A 19,330-nucleotide genomic window follows, 5' to 3' on the forward strand; every position below is an offset into this window, starting at 1 on the left:
GCCGCATCCTAAATCAGTGAAAGCCCATTCCACGAGGAAGGTGGGCTCTTCTTGGGCGGCTGCCCGAGGGGTCTCGGCTCTTCAACTTTGCCGAGCAGCTACTTGGTCGGGGTCAAACACGTTTGCTAAATTCTATAAGTTTGACACCCTGGCTGAGGAGGACCTAGAGTTTGCCCATTCGGTGCTGCAGAGTCATCCGCACTCTCCCGCCCGTTTGGGAGCTTTGGTATAATCCCCATGGTCCTTACGGAGTCCCAGCATCCACTTAGGACGTCAGAGAAAATAAGAATTTACTCACCGGTAATTCTATTTCTCGTAGTCTGTAGTGGATGCTGGGCGCCCATCCCAAGTGCGGATTGTCTGCAATACTTGTATATAGTTATTGTTTAACTAAAGGGTTATTGTTGAGCCATCTGTTGAGAGGCTCAGTTATTATCATACTGTTAACTGGGTATTGTATCACGAGTTATACGGTGTGATTGGTGTGGCTGGTATGAGTCTTACCCGGGATTCAAATCCTTCCTTATTGTGTCAGCTCTTCCGGGCACAGTATCCTAACTGAAGTCTGGAGGAGGGTCATAGTGGGAGGAGCCAGTGCACACCAGTAGTCTAAAGCTTTCTTTTAGTTGTGCCCAGTCTCCTGCGGAGCCGCTATTCCCCATGGTCCTTACGGAGTCCCAGCATCCACTACGGACTACGAGAAATAGAATTACCGGTGAGTAAATTCTTATTTTTTGCCTTATCCATATTCTTTCAGAAGGAATTGGCTTCTCTCACAGAAGTCCAGACTTTGGTAAAAAGAGCGTTACACATCCAACCTCTTTTTGTGCCCCCAGTGGCACCATGCGACCTTAACGTGGTGTTAAGATTCCTTAAGTCACACTGGTTTGAACCGCTTCAAACAGTTGAATTGAAGTTTCTCACTTGGAAAGTGGTCATGTTATTGGCCTTGGCATCTGCGAGGCGGGTGTCCGAGTTGGCGGCCTTGTCTTTCAAGAGCTCCTATCTGATTTTCCATGCGGATCGAGCAGAGTTGAGGACTCGTCCTCAATTTCGGCCTAAAGTGGTTTCGTCATTTCATATGAACCAACCTATTGTGGTGCCTGTGGCTATGGGATCCTTGGAGAATTCCAAGTCCCTTGAGGTAGTCAGGGCCTTAAAGATTTAATTAGCTAGAACGGCTACGATTAGGAAAACAGATGCACTGTTTGTCCTGTATACAGCCAACAAGGTTGGCACTCATGCATCTAAGCAGACTATTACTCGCTGGATCTGTAACACATTGCCGGTACCAAATTCAGTAAAGGCCCATTCCACTAGGAAGGTGGGCTTTTCTTGGGCGGATGCCCGAGGCGTCTCGGCATTACAACTTTGCCGAGCAGCTACTTGGTTGGGGTCAAACACTTTTGCTAAGTGCTACAGGTTGATACCCTGGCTGATGAGGACCTCGTGTTTGCTCAGTCGGTGCTGCAGAGTCATCCGCACTCTCCCGCCCATTCTGGAGCTTTGGTATAAACCCCATGGTCCTTACGGAGTCCCCAGCATCCTCTAGGACGTAAGAGAAAATAAGATTTTAAACCTACCGGTAAATCTTTTTCTCCTAGTCTGTAGAGGATGCTGGGCGCCCGTCCCAGTGCGGAAACATTCTGCAAGACTTGTATATAGTTATTGCATACTTAAGGGTTAAGTTACAGTTGAGATCGGCCTCTGGCTGATGCTGTTTTGTTCATACTGTTAACTGGTGATTGTATACCACGTTGTACGGTGTGTATGGTGTGGGCTGGTATGTATCTAGCCCTTAGATAGCAAAATCCTTTTCCTCGTACTGTCAGTCTCCTCTGGGCACAGTCCTAACTGAGGTCTGGAGGAGGGGCATAGAGGGAGGAGCCAGTGCACACCCATTCTAAAGCTTTACAGTGCCCATGTCTCCTGCGGAGCCGTCTATACCCCATGGTCCTTACGGAGTCCCCAGCATCCTTTACAGACTAGGAGAAAAAGATTTACCGGTAGGTTTAAAATCTTATTATCTGTCACTACCAGCCTCCGTCCCAATCTAATATATCTGTCACTACCAGCCTCCGTCCCGATCTAATATATCTGTCACTACCAGCCTCCGTCACTATCTAATATATCTGTCACTACCAGCATCCGTCCCTATCTAATATATCTGTCATTCCCAGCCTCCGTCCCGATCTAATATATCTGTCACTACCAGCCTCCGTCCCTATCTCATATATCTGTCACTACCAACCCCCGTCCCTATCTAATATATCTTTCACTACCAGCCTCCGTCCCTATCTAATATATCTGTCATTCCCAGCCTCCGTCCCTATCTAATATATCTGTCACTACCAGCCTCCGTCCCTATCTAATATATCTGTCACTACCAGCCTCCGTCCCGATCTAATATATCTGTCACTACCAGCCCCCGTCCCTATCTAATATATCTTTCACTACCAGCCTCTGTCCCTATCTAATATATCTGTCATTCCCAGCCTCCGTCCCTATCTAATATATCTGTCACTACCAGCCTCCGTCCCTATCTCATATATCTGTCACTACCAGCCCCCGTCCCTATCTAATATATCTTTCACTACCAGCCTCCGTCCCTATCTAATATATCTGTCATTCCCAGCCTCCGTCCCTATCTAATATATCTGTCATTCCTAGCCTCCGTCCCTATCTAATATATCTGTCACTACCAGCCTCCGTCCCTATCTAATATATCTGTCACTACCAGCCTCCATCCCTATCTAATATATCTGTCACTACCAGCCTCCGTCCCTATCTAATATATCTTTCACTACCAGCCTCCGTCCCTATCTAATATATCTGTCATTCCCAGCCTCCGTCCCTATCTAATATATCTGTCACTACCAGCCTCCGTCCCTATCTAATATATCTGTCACTACCAGCCTCCGTCCCGATCTAATATATCTGTCATTCCCAGCCTCCGTCCCTATCTAATATATCTGTCACTACCAGCCTCCGTCCCGATCTAATATATCTGTCACTACCAGCCTCCGTCACTATCTAATATATCTGTCACTACCAGCATCCGTCCCTATCTAATATATCTGTCATTCCCAGCCTCCGTCCCTATCTAATATATCTGTCACTACCAGCCTCCGTCCCTATCTCATATATCTGTCACTACCATTCCCCGTCCCTATCTAATATATCTTTCACTACCAGCCTCCGTCCCTATCTAATATATCTGTCATTCCCAGCCTCCGTCCCTATCTAATATATCTGTCATTCCTAGCCTCCGTCCCTATCTAATATATCTGTCACTACCAGCCTCCGTCACTATCTAATATATCTGTCACTACCAGCCTCCGTCCCGATCTAATATATCTGTCATTCCCAGCCTCCGTCCCTATCTAATATATCTGTCACTACCAGCCTCCGTCCCTATCTAATATATCTGTCACTACCAGCCTCCGTCCCGATCTAATATATCTGTCATTCCCAGCCTCCGTCCCTATCTAATATATCTGTCACTACCAGCCTCCGTCCCGATCTAATATATCTGTCACTACCAGCCTCCGTCACTATCTAATATATCTGTCACTACCAGCCTCCGTCCCTATCTAATATATCTGTCATTCCTAGCCTCCGTCCCTATCTAATATATCTGTCACTACCAGCCTCCGTCCCGATCTAATATATCTGTCATTCCCAGCCTCCGTCCCTATCTAATATATCTGTCACTACCAGCCTCCGTCCCGATCTAATATATCTGTCACTACCAGCCTCCGTCACTATCTAATATATCTTTCACTACCAGCCTCCGTCCCTATCTAATATATCTGTCACTACCAGCCTCCGTCCCTATCTAATATATCTGTCACTACCAGCTTAAGCCTCTACCCACTGTATCTGGGCCCACGAACCCAAGTCTAGTCACTCATTTGTTTTAATCAAGTATTTTTACTGATTTTGCAAAGTTTCAAACAAGTTCAAAGAAAAGACAAACACAGAACACAGCCACACTAACAGAAAGCGATAAGAGACAAACGTGAGCATAAGAGCATGCATCAGCATCATGGCAGAGTAAGAGTACATACACAAAAGTATATACAGGAAACGGACAAGTAGATATGTCACAGGATCAAACATTTGACTGAAATTATATATAGTAAGGCCTCAGCTGATGGTGGAATCTCAGCATATCAGAGACCTGGGGCCCGGGTGGAAAGTCAACGGAGGGAGCAGAACATTTAGGACATAAGTCAGAAGAAGACCCACCAAAGTTTAGATGAGTCCAATAGACCCTATGTAAAATATATAGCTGGGTCTGCTGAAACCTGGCGTATGCAGTGGCACCCCAAGGAGAACCCAATATAAAATCCCTCTCTTCATCGATGAGACCACCCAGATCTACAACCCAGTGAGACCTAAGGCCGCACAGATTCCCTTTTCCAGAAGAAGACAGGAAAGATGAGTAGGCCAACGAAACGGAGTGGTGGCCAGGTAGTGTACACATTAAGCGACGAACTGGAGATTCAAATAGAACAGGAGTTGTACCCTCCACTGTGCACAGAGAGCTGCAGGTATCAATAAAACAGATGCGCTGGAAGACCACATGTAGAGGAAAGAAAAGCCAATGTATGGAGATCTCCATCTTGAGACAATTGACCAACAGAGGCCACACCAGAGGACAACCACAGAGAACTACCCTCAAGCACAAATATCTCTGAGAAAGCTAAATTATGGCAGATCGGGGAGCGGGAGTCTAAATCAGTTTCCCTAAAAAATGTTCTCGAGCCATCCAAACTCTATGGGCCTGCTGTAATCAAGGAGGACAAGCGAGCACGTGATGAGTGGGCCACTAAAAATTGTAAGGGAGTCAAATTAAATCTTTTACAGCCTCATGGACGGACTTATAGGTGTCCGCAACTACTATTTTTTCTCGAATGGCCTGTGTTCTTTCCACTGTGCACGTGCTGAAATATTCTTGCGACGTCGGTCGTAGCGTGGCTTAGGACGCAGAGTGATTGACAGACAGGAACCGCTGTCCCCTTCCCCTCTCACTCAGGACTTTCAGGTGTTTCTGATTGACAATAAGGGCCCCCCTGCAGCATTTGGGGCCCTCCCTCTCTCTCCACTGCTATATTAATTCCACTTCCAGGCGCTATTCCCGCAAAACAGTATACCCTTCTCCATTAAAGAATCATGGCATTTGCCACGTGTTTCATCATTGCTGCTAATAGGTGTCAGGGCCTGTGAGGGAAAGACAAGGAACCGCAGGGGTTCCCCACCTAGGCTGCTGTTCCACTGCAATTAGCGCTAATGATGACACGCTGAGCAGATTATCTTAGAAGGGATTGTGGCGTAGCCGGGGGGCTAGGGACCTTGCTGCAATTCCAAATAAGAGTGTACAAGATAAAGCAATGCTGAGTATTTACCCTTATCGACAGCGTCAGATTCCAGTCACCAAGTTTCTTAATATAAATTGTCCGCCTTAGTATATAAAAAGTAAAAAAAATAAAAATTATTTAAAAAAAAGTCAAACAAACCCGGCTCCCTTGGGTCCCAGTAGCTGCTGGAAGCCTTTTGTTGCCTGTCCTGAGTCTGTGTCTGCTTTCGGCTTGTTCTTTGCCCTTCTCGTTACCCAGCCAAAGTTAATTGCCATTATAAGAGCAGATGAATAATTGTCAATATTAATAGATTTTCAGACACTTGTACGATAGGGATACTGACAGCTAGAATCTTGAGATATTGTATCCCTTTAATTATTTTCTCTTACGTTCTAGAGGATGCTGGGGACTCCGTAGGGACCATGGGGATAGACGGGCTCCGCAGGAGACATGGGCAGTAAGAAAGAACTTTAGGTATGGGTGTGCACTGGCTCCTCCCTCTATGCCCCTCCTCCAGACCTCAGTTTATTACGGTGCCCAGAGGAGACTGGGTGCATTACAGGGAGCTCTCCTGAGTTTTCCTGAAAAGAAAGTATTTTGTTAGGTTTTTTATTTTCAGGGAACCTGCTGGCAACAGACTCCCTGCATCGTGGGACTGAGGGGAGAGAAACAGACCTACTTTAATGTTAGGCTCTGTTTCTTAGGCTACTGGACACCATTAGCTCCAGAGGGAATGGAACGCAGGTCTCACCCTCGCCGTTCGTCCCAGAACCGCGCTGCCGTCCTCCTCGCAGAGCCGGAAGATAAAAGCCGGGTGAGTATGTGAAGAAAGAAGACTTCAGAGACGGCAGAAGACTTCAGATCTTCAGAGAGGTAACGCACAGCGGTAACGCTGTGCGCCATTGCTCCCACACAGCACAAACACGGCAGTCACTGTAAGGGTGCAGGGTGCAGGGGGGGCATCCTGGGCAGCAATAAGGACCTCCAAATATGGCTATAAGAGTATTATACAGGCTCTGCACTGTATATATGAGACCCCCGCCAGTTTTTGAAAATTTTCAGCGGGACCGAAGCCCGCCGCTGAGGGGGCGGAGCTTGTTCCTCAGCACTCACCAGCGCCATTTTCTCCACAGCACACTGCTGAGAGGAAGCTCCCCGGACTCTCTCCTGCTTACCACGGTGAAAGAGGGTTTTTAAGAAGGGGGGGGGGGGCCCACATCATTTGGCGCAAAATAGATAAAACAGCGCTATCTGGGTAAACATATTGTGTTTTTTCCTGGGTCATTGGCGCTGGGTGTGTGCTGGCATACTCTCTCTCTGTCTCTCCAAAGGGCCTTGTGGGGGAACTGTCTTCAGATAAGAGGTTTCCCTGAATGTGTGGTGTGTCGGTATGCGTGTGTCGGCATGTCTGAGGTAGAAGGCTTTCCTAGCAAGGAGGTGGAGCAAATGAATGTGGTGTCTCCGTCGGCAACACCGACACCTGACTGGGTGGATATGTGGAATGTTTTAAGTGCTAATGTGAATTTATTGCACAAAAGGTTGGACAAAGCTGAGTCCAGGAATTATGCAGAGAGTCAGGCCCTGCCTGCCCCTATGTCGCAGGGACCCTCGGGGTCTCAAAAGCGCCCACTATCCCAAATAGTAGACACTAATACCGACACGGATTCTGACTCCAGTGTCGACTACGATGATGCAAAGTTACAGCCAAAATTGGCTAAAAGTGTTCAATATATGATTATTGCAATAAAGGATGTTTTGCATATCACAGAGGATCCCCCTGTCCCTGACACGAGGGTACACATGTATAAGGAAAAGAAACCTGAGGTAACCTTTACCCCTTCTCATGAGCTGAACGAGTTATTTGAAAAGGCTTGGGAATCTCCAGACAAAAAACTGCAGATTCCCAAAAGGATTCTTATGGCGTATCCTTTCCCGACTAAGGACAGGATACGGTGGGAATCCTCCCCAAGGGTAGACAAAGCGTTGACACGCTTATCCAAAAAGGTAGCACTGCCATCCCAAGATACGGCTACCCTCAGGGATCCTGCTGATCGCAAGCAGGATGCTACCTTAAAGTCCATTTACATACACTCTGGCACCTTACTCAGACCGGCGATAGCGTCGGCTTGGGTTTGTAGCACTGTAGCAGCGTGGACAGATACCTTATCGGCGGAATTGGATACCCTGGATAAGGATACCATTTTATTGACCCTGGGTCATATTAAAGATGCTGTCTTATATATGAGGGATGCTCAAAGAGACATTGGCCTACTGGGTTCTAGAGTCAACGCTATGTCGATTTCTGATAGACGAGTCCTATGGACCCGGCAATGGACAGGTGATGCCGACTCAAAGAGGCATATGGAGGTTTTACCTTACAGGGGTGAGGAATTGTTTGGGGAAGGTCTCTCGGACCTGGTCTCCACTGCTATGGCAGGTAAATCAAATTTTTTGCCTTATATTCCCTCACAGCCTAAGAAAGCGCCACATTATCAAATGCAGTCCTTTCGGTCAAATAAAAACAAGAGTGTACGAGGATCGTCCTTTCTTGCCAGAGGTAAGGGCAGACGAAAAAAGCTGCCAACCACAGCTAGTTCCTGTCACGATCCGGGTATCTGGACGCCATTACTTACCCTTCAGATGCCTTCTAAGGCTGGCTCAGCGTTCCAGGACCGGATCCCATCTGTCATACTGATGTCCACATTCCTGCCTCCTCTCCTGTCACTCTGAGACGCGGTCACCGCAACGCCTGTAACATCCGGAATGGCGTCTCACGCGGCCTCCGCCGCTGTTCCTGAGTTTCTGCATGCAGAGTGTCAGAGTGGTGATTACGTCAGCCGCGGCCTCCGCTGTGCCCGCGTGGTTAAGTGTGCACTTATCAGTCTGGCGTCTCCTGTCTCCTGTGGCCGGCGCCGCCATTACTGTTTTAATTCCCACATGGATTACAAACCAAACTTCCCTCCAAGTGTCTGCATGGGCGCAGCCATCTTGGATTCTGTCACCTGTTCATTTCCACCAATCTGTTGTTACCATTGTAAATCTGCATAATTGCCTAGCCAATCCCTTCCTTGCTGCAGGTATAAGTATTCTGTGCCTGAGCAAGGAAGGCGTCAGTGCTTTGGTTGTCAAACCTAGTTCCAGTTTGTCTCTCTCCTGTGGTTGTTTTCCAGGTTCCAGTTCCTATCTCCAAACCTCCACTAAAGAGACCTGCACCAGCATTCCACCTGCGGTGTAGCCTGACTCTCCTATCCATTTGGATTCATCTGCTTCCAGCTACAGATCCACCTGCTTACAGCAATCAGCTTCCAGCAGAGATCAGCTCTTCTTAAAGTGCCGGTACCCTTTTCTACAGATTACCATTTATCACCGGTATTATTATTTCACAGCTCTCAAGCTCCATATATCATTTCATATTTCATCGCTCTCAAGCTACATTTATTATTTAACTGGTTTCAGCCAGTATCCACTCCGTGCCAACATCAGTCTGGTTCCAGCCAGTATCCACAGCAGCCGTTTTATCCACAGCAGCCCAGCTTTTCCTGGAACACCAGCTGGTACGATCCTGGGCTATTTCCATTGCTACAGTCGGGCCTGGTAAGGACTTTCCAACTAGAAGATTATAAGAACTATCTCACACTACCAGGGCCCTGTGGCCTTGCCACCCTGTAGTACCCAGGAACTGTATTTATCCTCTGCTGATTTTATGTTTTCTTTTACTGCTGCTGTGTTACGGAGTATGTCATAATAAACATCATTGACTTTTACTTTGGTTGTCGTGGTCACGCCTTTGGGCAATTCTTCTACATGTAACTTACATGTCTAGGGGTCTGATACAACCTCCCAGGTTCCTTTACACCTCAGCCCCTACAACTGAGGCTGCCTCCCGTCAGCTCAGGCCCTCAGTTGTGACAGTTCCTAGGAGCAGAAGTCCTCCCTGGCCTCTACAAAATCCACCGCATGACGCTGGGGCTCCGCTGAGGGAGTCCGCCCCAGTGGGGGCACGTCTTCGACTTTTCAGCCACATCTGGGTTCACTCACAGGTGGATCCCTGGGCAATAGAAATTGTTTCCCAGGGTTACAAGCTGGAATTCGAAGAGGTGCCTCCTCGCCGGTTTTTCAAATCGGCCCTACCAGCCTCTCCCCCAGAAAGGGAGATAGTTTTAAATGCAATTCACAAATTGTGTCTTCAACAGGTGGTGGTCAAAGTTCCCCTGCTTCAACAAGGGAGGGGGTATTACTCCACCCTATTTGTAGTCCCGAAACCGGACGGTTCGGTCAGACCCATTTTAAATTTAAAATCCTTGAACCTATACTTGAAAAGGTTCAAGTTCAAGATGGAATCGCTCAGAGCGGTCATCGCCAGCCTAGAAGGGGGGGATTTTATGGTATCCCTGGACATAAAGGATGCATACCTTCATGTTCCCATATATCCACCTCATCAGGCGTTCCTGAGATTTGCGGTACAGGATTGTCATTACCAATTTCAAACGTTGCCGTTTGGGCTTTCCACGGCCCCGAGGATTTTCACCAAGGTAATGGCGGAAATGATGGTGCTCCTGCGCAAGCAGGGTGTCACAATTATCCCGTACTTGGACGATCTCCTCATAAAAGCGAGATCACGGGAGCAGTTGTTGAACAGCGTGTCACTTTCACTGAAGGTGTTACAGCAACACGGCTGGATTCTCAATATCCCGAAGTCACAGGTAGTTCCTACGACTCGTTTGACCTTCTTAGGCATGATTGTGGATACGGACCAGAAAAGGGTTTATCTTCCGATAGAAAAGGCCCAGGAACTCATGACTCTGGTCAGGGACCTATTGAAGCCAAAACAGGTGTCAGTGCATCACTGCACTCGAGTCCTGGGAAAGATGGTGGCATCTTACGAGGCCATTCCCTTCGGCAGGTTCCATGCGAGGACCTTCCAATGGGACCTACTTTACAAGTGGTCCGGGTCACATCTACAGATTCATCAGTTGATCACCCTGTCCCCCAGGGCCAGGGTGTCTCTCCTGTGGTGGCTACAGAGTGCTCACCTTCTAGAGGGTCGCAGGTTCGCCATTCAGGACTGGTTTCTGGTAACCACGGACGCGAGCCTCCGAGGTTGGGGAGCAGTCACACAGGGAAGAAACTTCCAAGGTCTTTGGTCAAGTCTAGAGACTTTTCTTTACATCAGTGTCCTGGAGCTGAGGGCCATAAACAACGCCCTTCGTCAAGCGGAGACTTTGCTTCGCGACCTACCGGTTCTGATCCAGTCAGACAACATCACCGCAGTGGCTCATGTAAACCGCCAAGGCGGCACAAGGAGCAGAGTGGTAATGGCGGAAGCCGCCAGGATTCTTCGCTGGGCGGAAAATCATGTAGGCGCACTGTCAGCAGTGTTCATTCCGGGAGTGGACAACTGGGAAGCAGACTTCCTCAGCAGACACGATCTACATCCTGGAGAGTGGGGACTTCATCAGGAAGTCTTCGCACAGATTGCAAGTCAGTGGGGACTGCCCCAGATAGACATGATGGCGTCCCGCCTCAACAAAAAACTACAGAGGTATTGCGCCAGGTCTATGTGTTTCCTCCTCTTCCTCTCATCCCCAAGGTGTTGAGAATAATAAGAAAAAGAGGAGTAGACAATTCTCATTGCTCCAGATTGGCCACGTAGGGCCTGGTATCCGGATCTGCAGGAGATGCTCACAGAAGATCTGTGGCCTCTTCCTCTAAGACAGTACCTGTTACAACAGGGGCCCTGTCTGTTCCAAGACTTACCGCGGCTGCGTTTGACGGCATGGCGGTTGAACGCCGGATCCTAGCGGAAAAGGGCATTCCGGATGAGGTCATTCCTACTCTGATAAAGGCTAGGAAGGACGTGACAGCTAAACATTATCACCGTATATGGCGGAAGTATGTTTCTTGGTGTGAGGCCAGGAATGCTCCTACGGAAGAATTCCATCTGGGCCGTTTCCTTCACTTCCTACAAACTGGAGTGAATTTGGACCTAAAATTAGGCTCCATTAAGGTTCAGATTTCGGCCCTATCCATTTTCTTTCAGAAGGAATTGGCTTCTCTCCCAGAAGTACAGACTTTTGTTAAGGGAGTGCTGCATATTCAGCCTCCTTTTGTACCTCCAGTGGCACCTTGGGACCTGAACGTGGTGTTGAGTTTCCTTAAGTCACACTGGTTTGAACCACTTAAAACGGTGGAGTTAAAATATCTCACTTGGAAAGTGGTCATGTTGTTAGCCTTGGCTTCGGCTAGGCGAGTGTCGGAGTTGGCGGCTTTGTCTCATAAAAGACCCTATTTAGTTTTCCATATGGATAGAGCGGAATTGCGGACCCGTCCTCAATTCTTGCCTAAGGTGGTTTCGTCTTTTCATATGAACCAACCTATTGTGGTCCCTGTGGCTACGCGAGACTTGGAGGATTCCGAGTCCCTTGATGTGGTTAGGGCTTTGAAAATTTACGTGGCCAGAACGGCTAGGGTCAGGAAAACAGAAGCACTGTTTATCCTGTATGCAGCCAACAAGGTTGGCGCTCCTGCTTCCAAGCAGACTATTGCTCGCTGGATCTGTAACACGATTCAGCATGCTCAGTCTACGGCTGGATTGCCGTTACCAAAATCAATAAAGGCCCATTCCACCAGGAAAGTGGGCTCTTCTTGGGCGGCTGCCCGAGGGGTCTCGGCATTACAGCTGTGCCGAGCTGCTTCTTGGTCGGGTTCAAACACTTTTGCAAAATTCTACAAGTTTGATACCCTGGCTGAGGAGGACCTCATGTTTGCTCAATCGGTGCTGCAGAGTCATCCGCACTCTCCCGTCCGTTTGGGAGCTTTGGTATAATCCCTATGGTCCTTACGGAGTCCCCAGAATCCTCTAGGACGTAAGAGAAAATAAGATTTTAAACCTACCGGTAAATCTATTTCTCCTAGTCCGTAGAGGATGCTGGGCACCCGTCCCAAGTGCGGACTACTTCTGCAAGACTTGTATATAGTTGTTGCTTACATAAGGGTTATGTTACAGTTAAGATCAGTCTCGGACTGCTGTTGTGTTGTTTTATACTGTTAACTGGTTCGTATATACCCAAGTTATACGGTGTGGATGGTGTGGGCTGGTATGAATCTTGCCCTTAGATTAACAAAAATCCTTTCCTCGTACTGTCCGTCTCCTCTGGGCACAGTTTCTCTAACTGAGGTCTGGAGGAGGGGCATAGAGGGAGGAGCCAGTGCACACCCATACCTAAAGTTCTTTCTTAGTGCCCATGTCTCCTGCGGAGCCCGTCTATCCCCCCATGGTCCTTACGGAGTCCCCAGCATCCTCTACGGACTAGGAGAAAAAGATTTACCGGTAGGTTTAAAATCGTATTTTTTCCCTGCCAATAACCCTAACCCACCCCTTGCGCAGCCTAACCCTGATCGCCCCCTCCCACATCCTAACCCTAACCCCCCTGCAGCCTAACAATAACCCCATTACCCCACACACAGTGTAAGCCTAACCTCCCCACAGCCTAACCTTAGCTCTCCCCCTACTGCCTAACCATTACCCCAATGCTTACCTCCGTGATGTGTCGGGATTCTGGCTGTCTGATTCATGCTTTCGTTCTCCTGACTGGCATCCCGTACAGTAATTGTTTATTCTCTGTTCTAGCCTGTATTCCTTTATATTCAATAAACAATAAATGTATAAACTGAAAAATGTAGGGAATTAAGTAATGACCATATACTTTAAAGCAGTGTTTCTCATCCCTTAGTCCTCAAGGCAAACTAACAGTCCATGTTTTAAGGATATCCATTCTCGGGCACAGATTGTAAAATTTAACTGAGGTACTAATTAAGGGGTCTATGGCCCTCATTCCGAGTTGATCGCTCGCTAGCTGCGTTTAGCATCAGTGCAAACGCTAGGCCGCCGCCCTCTGGGAGTGTATCTTAGCTTAGCAGAACTGCTCCAAAAAAATTTCATGCCGTTTCTGAGCAGCTCCAAACCTACTCCTAGCTAGCGATCACTGCAGGCAGTTTAGTTCCTGTTTTGACGTCACAAACACGCCCTGCGTCCGGCCAGCCACTCCCCCGTTTCCCCAGGCATGCCTGCGTTTTTTAGCACACTCCCGGAAAACGCTCAGTTACCACCCAGAAACGCCCCTTTCCTGTCAATCACTCACCGATCAGCAGTGCGACTGAAAAGAGTCGCTCGACCTGGTGTGAAACTGCACAGTTTTTTGTGAAAGTACTTGGCGCGTGCGCACTGCGGCCCATACGCATGCGCAGAACAGCCGATTTTTAGCCTGATCGCTGTGCTGCGAACAACGGCAGCTAGCGATCAACTCAGAATGAGGTCCTATGTACTAAGCCACAGAGAGAGATAAAGTGGAGAGGAAAAGTACCAGCCAATCAGCTCCTAACTGCCCTTTTTTACTATCCCAAAAAGTAAAAAGTTTGGTAAAACTTTTAGGGATAGGGATCTTTTTCCCTAAGGGGAGATAGTCACATAATTTAGCCATTTTTTTGCTACTGCGAGGTGCATGCACTGCACGGGGTGTACTCACGTAGGCGCTGTGGCAATCGAAAAACGTGCGGTATCAGAAATGTTTTTGGAAAAGCGCCTGTCGGTATTATAGCGCCTGTGGACGGCAATAGTCCTTGCACGTTCAGCCGCGCGTATGTACACCAGGGAAGGGCGGTGCAACGCCATTTGCATGAAGCCGCAGACGGGCGTCCGGCAGTAGATGCAGCCGCGTCTGAGTACACCTCTGAATCGGCCCTGACAGTTTGCCGCTGTGAGGTTTGATGAACTCAGAAGTATAGAGCCAGTGCATATAACATACTTGATTACGGTACCATAATGTCCGGGAGGCTGCAGAGTTTCAGGAGTTCTGCCGGGCGAGTAGGTCGCTTTCCTGTGTTTGTGTCCTTGATCTGTTGGAAGAGTCCACTGGTGTCTGTGCCAAAGCTGCGGTGTTTCAAATGTGGGGAACTAAATTGGGGATGGGGGGAGACCTAGCATTTTAGAATCGCTTGGTGTTATCCATGGGGACGTAGCATGCCCCAATGCCGCAGTACTATATATTATTATTTTATTATTATTATCCTTTATTTATATGGCGCCACAAGGGTTCCGCAGCGCCCAGTTACAGAGTACATAAGCACATAATCAACACAGGAAAACAGCAACTTAGAGATGACAACAATATAGGACAAGTACAGGGTGAATAAACATAGTTACATCAGCAGATGACACTGGAATAAGTATCAGGTGGCAGGAGACTGCTGGATTTGGTGCAGTTGAAGATTATTAGAGTAAGAAAAAGGATAAGCACATGAGGGAAGAGGGCCCTGCTCGTGAGAGCTTACATTCTAAAGGGGAGGGGCAGACAGACATGGGTGACACAGATGGGGTACATAGAGAGCGTAGAACAGAGGGTTAGGAGGAGAGTTGGCTGGGTTTGGTGAAGAAGTGGGTTTTGAGAGCCCGTTTGAAGTTTTATAGAGAGGTGGAGAGTCTGAGGGGGAGAGGTAGGGAATTCCAGAGAAAGGGAGCAGCACGTGAAAAATCTTGGAGGTAGGAGTGAGAGGAAGTAATCCGTAGGCAGGAGAGTCTGCGTGCATTAGCAGAGTGAAGAGGACAGGTGGGAGAGTAATGGGAGATAAGGTCAGAGATGTAACTGGGAGAGGAGTGGGTGAGGGCTTTGTAAGCGAGTGTGAGATGCTTGAAATGGATTCTGAAAGGGAAGGGGAGCCAGTGAAGGTCTTGTAGGAGAGGTGAGGTGGATGTAGTGCGTTTGGTGAGGAAGATGAGCCGGACAGCAGCATTGAGGATAGATTGGAGTGGAGAGATGTATGTGTCGGCATGCCAGTCAGGAGGAGATTACAGTAGTCCAGTCTGGAGATGACCAATGAGTAGATAAGAGTCTTAGTAGCATCCTGGGTCAGAAAGGGTCTGATGCTGGAAATATTTTTTAGATGAAAACGGCAGGTTAGTGAGAGGTGCTGAATGTGTGATCTTAAGGAGAGGGAGGAGTCGAGGATGACCCCAAGACAGTGCACTTGGGGACTAGAGGAGGTAGTAGTGCCATCAATAGATAATGACATTGTGGGAGGTGAGGTTATGTGGGAGGGAGGGAAGATGATCAGCTTAGTCTTAGACATGTTAAGTTTAAGAAAGCGCTGGGACATCCAAACAGAGATAGCAGAGAGACAGTTGGAGATACGAGTGAGGAGAGCAGGGGAGAGGTCTGGAGAGGAAAGATAGATTTGGGTGTCATCAGCATAGAGATGATATTGGAAATCAAAAGAGCTAATGAGCTTACCTAGTGAGGGCGTATAGAGAGAGAAGAGGACCAAGGACAGAACCTTGGGGTACCCCTACAGTTAGTGGAAGTGAGGGGGAGGTGGAGACATGAGAGGAAACAGAGAATGAATGGTCAGAGAGGTAGGAAGACAGCCAAGAGAGGGCAGTATCACGCAGACCAATGGAGTGAAGGATTTGCAGTAGGAGAGGGTGGTCCACAGTGTCAAAAGCAGCAGAGAGATCAAGTAGAATAAGTAGAGAGTACTGTCCCTTAGATTTAGCAGCATGGAGGTCATTGCAGACTTTTGTGAGGGCAGTTTCAGTGGAGTGGAGAGGACGGAAGCCAGACTGGAATGGGTCAAGCAGTGAGTGGGAGGAAAGAAAGGCAGTCAGGCGGTTATAGACAATACACTTAAGGAGTTTGGAGGCAAAAGGGAGAAGAGAGATGGGTCGGTAGTTGGAGAGAGTGTTTGGATCAAGAGTAGGTTTTTTAAGAATAGGAGAGATGAGTGCATGGTTGAAGGCAGAGGGGACAGTGCCTGATGAGAGGGAGAGATTGAGAAGGTGGGCAAGATGTAAACAGGCAGAAGGAGAGAGGTAGCGGAGGAGGCGGGAGGGGATTGGGTCATGTGGGGAGGTGGTGAGGGGACAGGAACGAAAGAGGGCCATGACTTCCTCACCAGATGCACGGGAGAAAGATGTCAGAGTTGGTGAGAGGAATGGGGAGGGGTGGTAAGGGATGGGAGGAGGCTGGTCTGGTGGGATGTGATGTCCTGACGTATGGCGTCAGTTTTGGATGTGAAGTAAGGGGCAAAGTCAAGAGCAGAGAGTGAGGAGGGGAGATGAGGTGGAGGTGGTTAGAGGAGGGAGTTGAGAGTGGCAAAGAGGCGCCGGGGATTGGAAGACTGGGAGGAGATGAGGTTCTTGAAGTATGACTGCTTAGCAAGGGAAAGGACAGCGCTGAAGGATGAGAGCATAAGTTTGAAATGGAGGAAGTCTGCCTTAGAGCTCGGCAGTACGTGAGCATTTTTGCAGATATCTGGTGCATTTGGTGTGCCAGGGTTGAGGTGTTAATTTGCGAGGGTGAATAGTGGTTGGTGGAGCAACAGAGTCAAGAGCAGTAAGGGATGCACTGCCCTCCTCTATGACAAGTTCCTGGTATTATTTTCCACTTGGTCCCAGCATATAAAACCTTCCCGGTTCCGCATTACGTTGTTTTCTGGATCCGTCTGTATCATGTCCCTCTGTGTTTCCAGTTCTCCATCTGTTTCTCATACAGTATCTCTCTGGTTCCTCCTCACAGCTATGTCTGCATTGCCATGGAGGCTCTGGACCAGCTACTGATGGCATGCCACTGCCAGAGCATTAACCTGTTTGTGGAGAGCTTCCTAAAGATGGTTGCCAAACTCCTGGAATCGGAGAAGCCAAACCTCCAGATCCTGGGCACAAACTCGGTGAGTGGCTATGAAGAAAATTCAGGCTCTGTCTGGTTCTGTGTGTCTGGTGCTGTACGGTACTTTCACCTTAGGAACATAACATATGGAAACCAAGCTGCTGATGGCCTATTCTTCAGACAGACCTCTGTGTATTTTGCTGTGTTCCCCACGACATCTGCTGAGGGTTTGTTCTACCACCTGTGCTGTATCTATGGAGGGAGATTTCCTAACCTCTCGTATCCTCGCCGATCTTCTGACCCAGCTCACCTCTACCACCCAATTCATGAACCGGCTCCTCTGCCTCTGAAAATCCCTTTCAGATTCTACATTATGGTTAGCTAAGACTGTTGCGAAGAATGTCGCAACATCCCAGCAGTCACCTTTTTCGTCCCAACTGCCGGGACTATTGGTAGATGCCAAAAGTGCATGCGGCAATGCAGGGAAGTCTTTCCCAGAGGGGAGGAGGATTGGGGGAGACTATGTATTTCTGAAGCACTTGGCATACTCCAACATGCCCCAGTGCCATGCAGCCACAGTCTTTTTAGAGATACACCAACGGGTTGGGTATGAAATGCCGGCTGCCGGAAAGCCAAACGGTCAGAAGACCGACAGGGGCATCCCGTCAGCCGAAATACTGGCAGGGTTTGATAAGTGTTCTAACCCACCCTGGATATGTCACCTCAACCCTAACCCTCCATTTTAGGTGCCTAAGCCTAAACCCGCCCTCTCCCCCCACTTAACCTAACCATTCCCCTCCCCTACCCCCGCAGCCTGACCTTAACTTCCCCTTTTAGGTGCCTAACCCTTACCTGACCTCTCCCCCTCCCTTCCCCCCTTAACCTAACCGATTTCCCCCTACAGCCTAACCCTTGCTTTCCCTTGGTGGTGCCTAACCCGGTATCCGTTCAGATGGTCGACCATGTTATGGTCGACAGTCATTAGGTCGACCACTATTGGTCGACATTGACATGGTCGACATGGACACATGGTCGACACATGAAAGGTCGACACATGAAAAGGTCGGCTTGAGTTTTTTAACTTTTTTTTCTTTTGGGGAACTTTTCCATACTTTACGATCCACGTGGACTACGATTGGAACGGTAATCTGTGCCGAGCGAAGCGGTAGCGGAGCGAAGGCACCATGCCCGAAGCGAGCCATGCGAGGGGACGCGGTGCACTAATTGGGGTTCCCAGTCACTTTACGCAAAAAACGACACCAAAAAAAGTAAAAAAAACTCATGTCGACCTTTTCATGTGTCGACCATTTTCATGTGTCGTCCATGTCGTCCATGTCGACCAATAGTGGTCGACCTAATGACTGTTGACCATAACATAACATGGTCGTCCATTCATACCGGAACCGCCTAACCCCAACCCTTCCTCCCCGCACTCTTAAACTCACCCCCCTCCCCTCACCGCATCCTCCGCGTAGTACATAGCCGGCCTGCTGTCTGTACATCCGGGATCCCGGCGTTGGTGTCCTGTCCCCATTCTGGATTCTGACGTTGGCTTCCGTTGTGTGTTAGGATTCTGATGTCGGTATCTTGTGTTCCAGGATCCTGTCCCGTTGGGATATTAACCGTATCCCGCACCGACATTGGGGGTAATTCCAAGTTGATCGCAGCAGGATTTTTGATAGCAATTGAGCAAAACCATGTGCACTGCAGGGGAGGCAGATATAACGTGCAGAGAGAGTTAGATTTGGGTGGGTTATTTTGTTTCTGTGCAGGGTAAATACTGGCTGCTTTATTTTTACACAGCAATTTAGATTGCAGATTGAACACACCACACCCAAATCTAACTCTCTCTGCACATGTTATATCTGCCCTCCCCTGCAGTGCACATGGTTTTGCCCAACTGCTATCAAAAATCCTGCTGCTATCAACTTGGAATTACCCCCATTGTAATCAGTAATACAATGAAAATGTTGGGAGGTAAGTGGCACTAACTTTATTTTTGTGCTAAATAGAAACGTGCACCATTGCAGAAAGTTGCTGCAGATGGGCCATCTCTGCATCTCCTACCAACAAATGCAAAGATGGCTCAACTCGGTGTGGGGCCCCATCCAGAGTGGGCACCTGGCACTGCTGGCATTCTGAACGGTGTGCGTCTGCCATCTTTAATGGCTGTTTATAAAAGGCCTTTAGGAAAGATAGGGTTAATACCTAGACATGTCCTTTCAGTATGTTTTAAAGCAGTGGTTCCCAAACTCGGACCTCAAGGGCCCCCAACAGGTCATGTTTTCCAGGTCACCCAGCAGGTGC

At 48.5% G+C, this 19,330-nt stretch overlaps 1 protein-coding gene across 4 annotated transcripts in view; it reads left to right on the forward strand.

Moving 5' to 3' along the window:
• EFR3B (EFR3 homolog B) overlaps positions 1 to 19,330 on the forward strand; it is a 305,942-nt gene that overhangs the window by 159,492 nt on the left and 127,120 nt on the right. For all 4 annotated transcript variants that reach the window (XM_063915063.1, XM_063915062.1, XM_063915065.1 and 1 more), the window contains one exon: positions 16,934 to 17,084. In XM_063915063.1, the coding sequence (XP_063771133.1) occupies positions 16,934 to 17,084 (151 nt within the window). The remainder of the gene's footprint in view (positions 1 to 16,933; positions 17,085 to 19,330) is intronic.

This window comes from Pseudophryne corroboree, chromosome 4 (genome assembly GCF_028390025.1).
Source record: "Pseudophryne corroboree isolate aPseCor3 chromosome 4, aPseCor3.hap2, whole genome shotgun sequence".
Taxonomy (NCBI): domain Eukaryota; kingdom Metazoa; phylum Chordata; class Amphibia; order Anura; family Myobatrachidae; genus Pseudophryne; species Pseudophryne corroboree.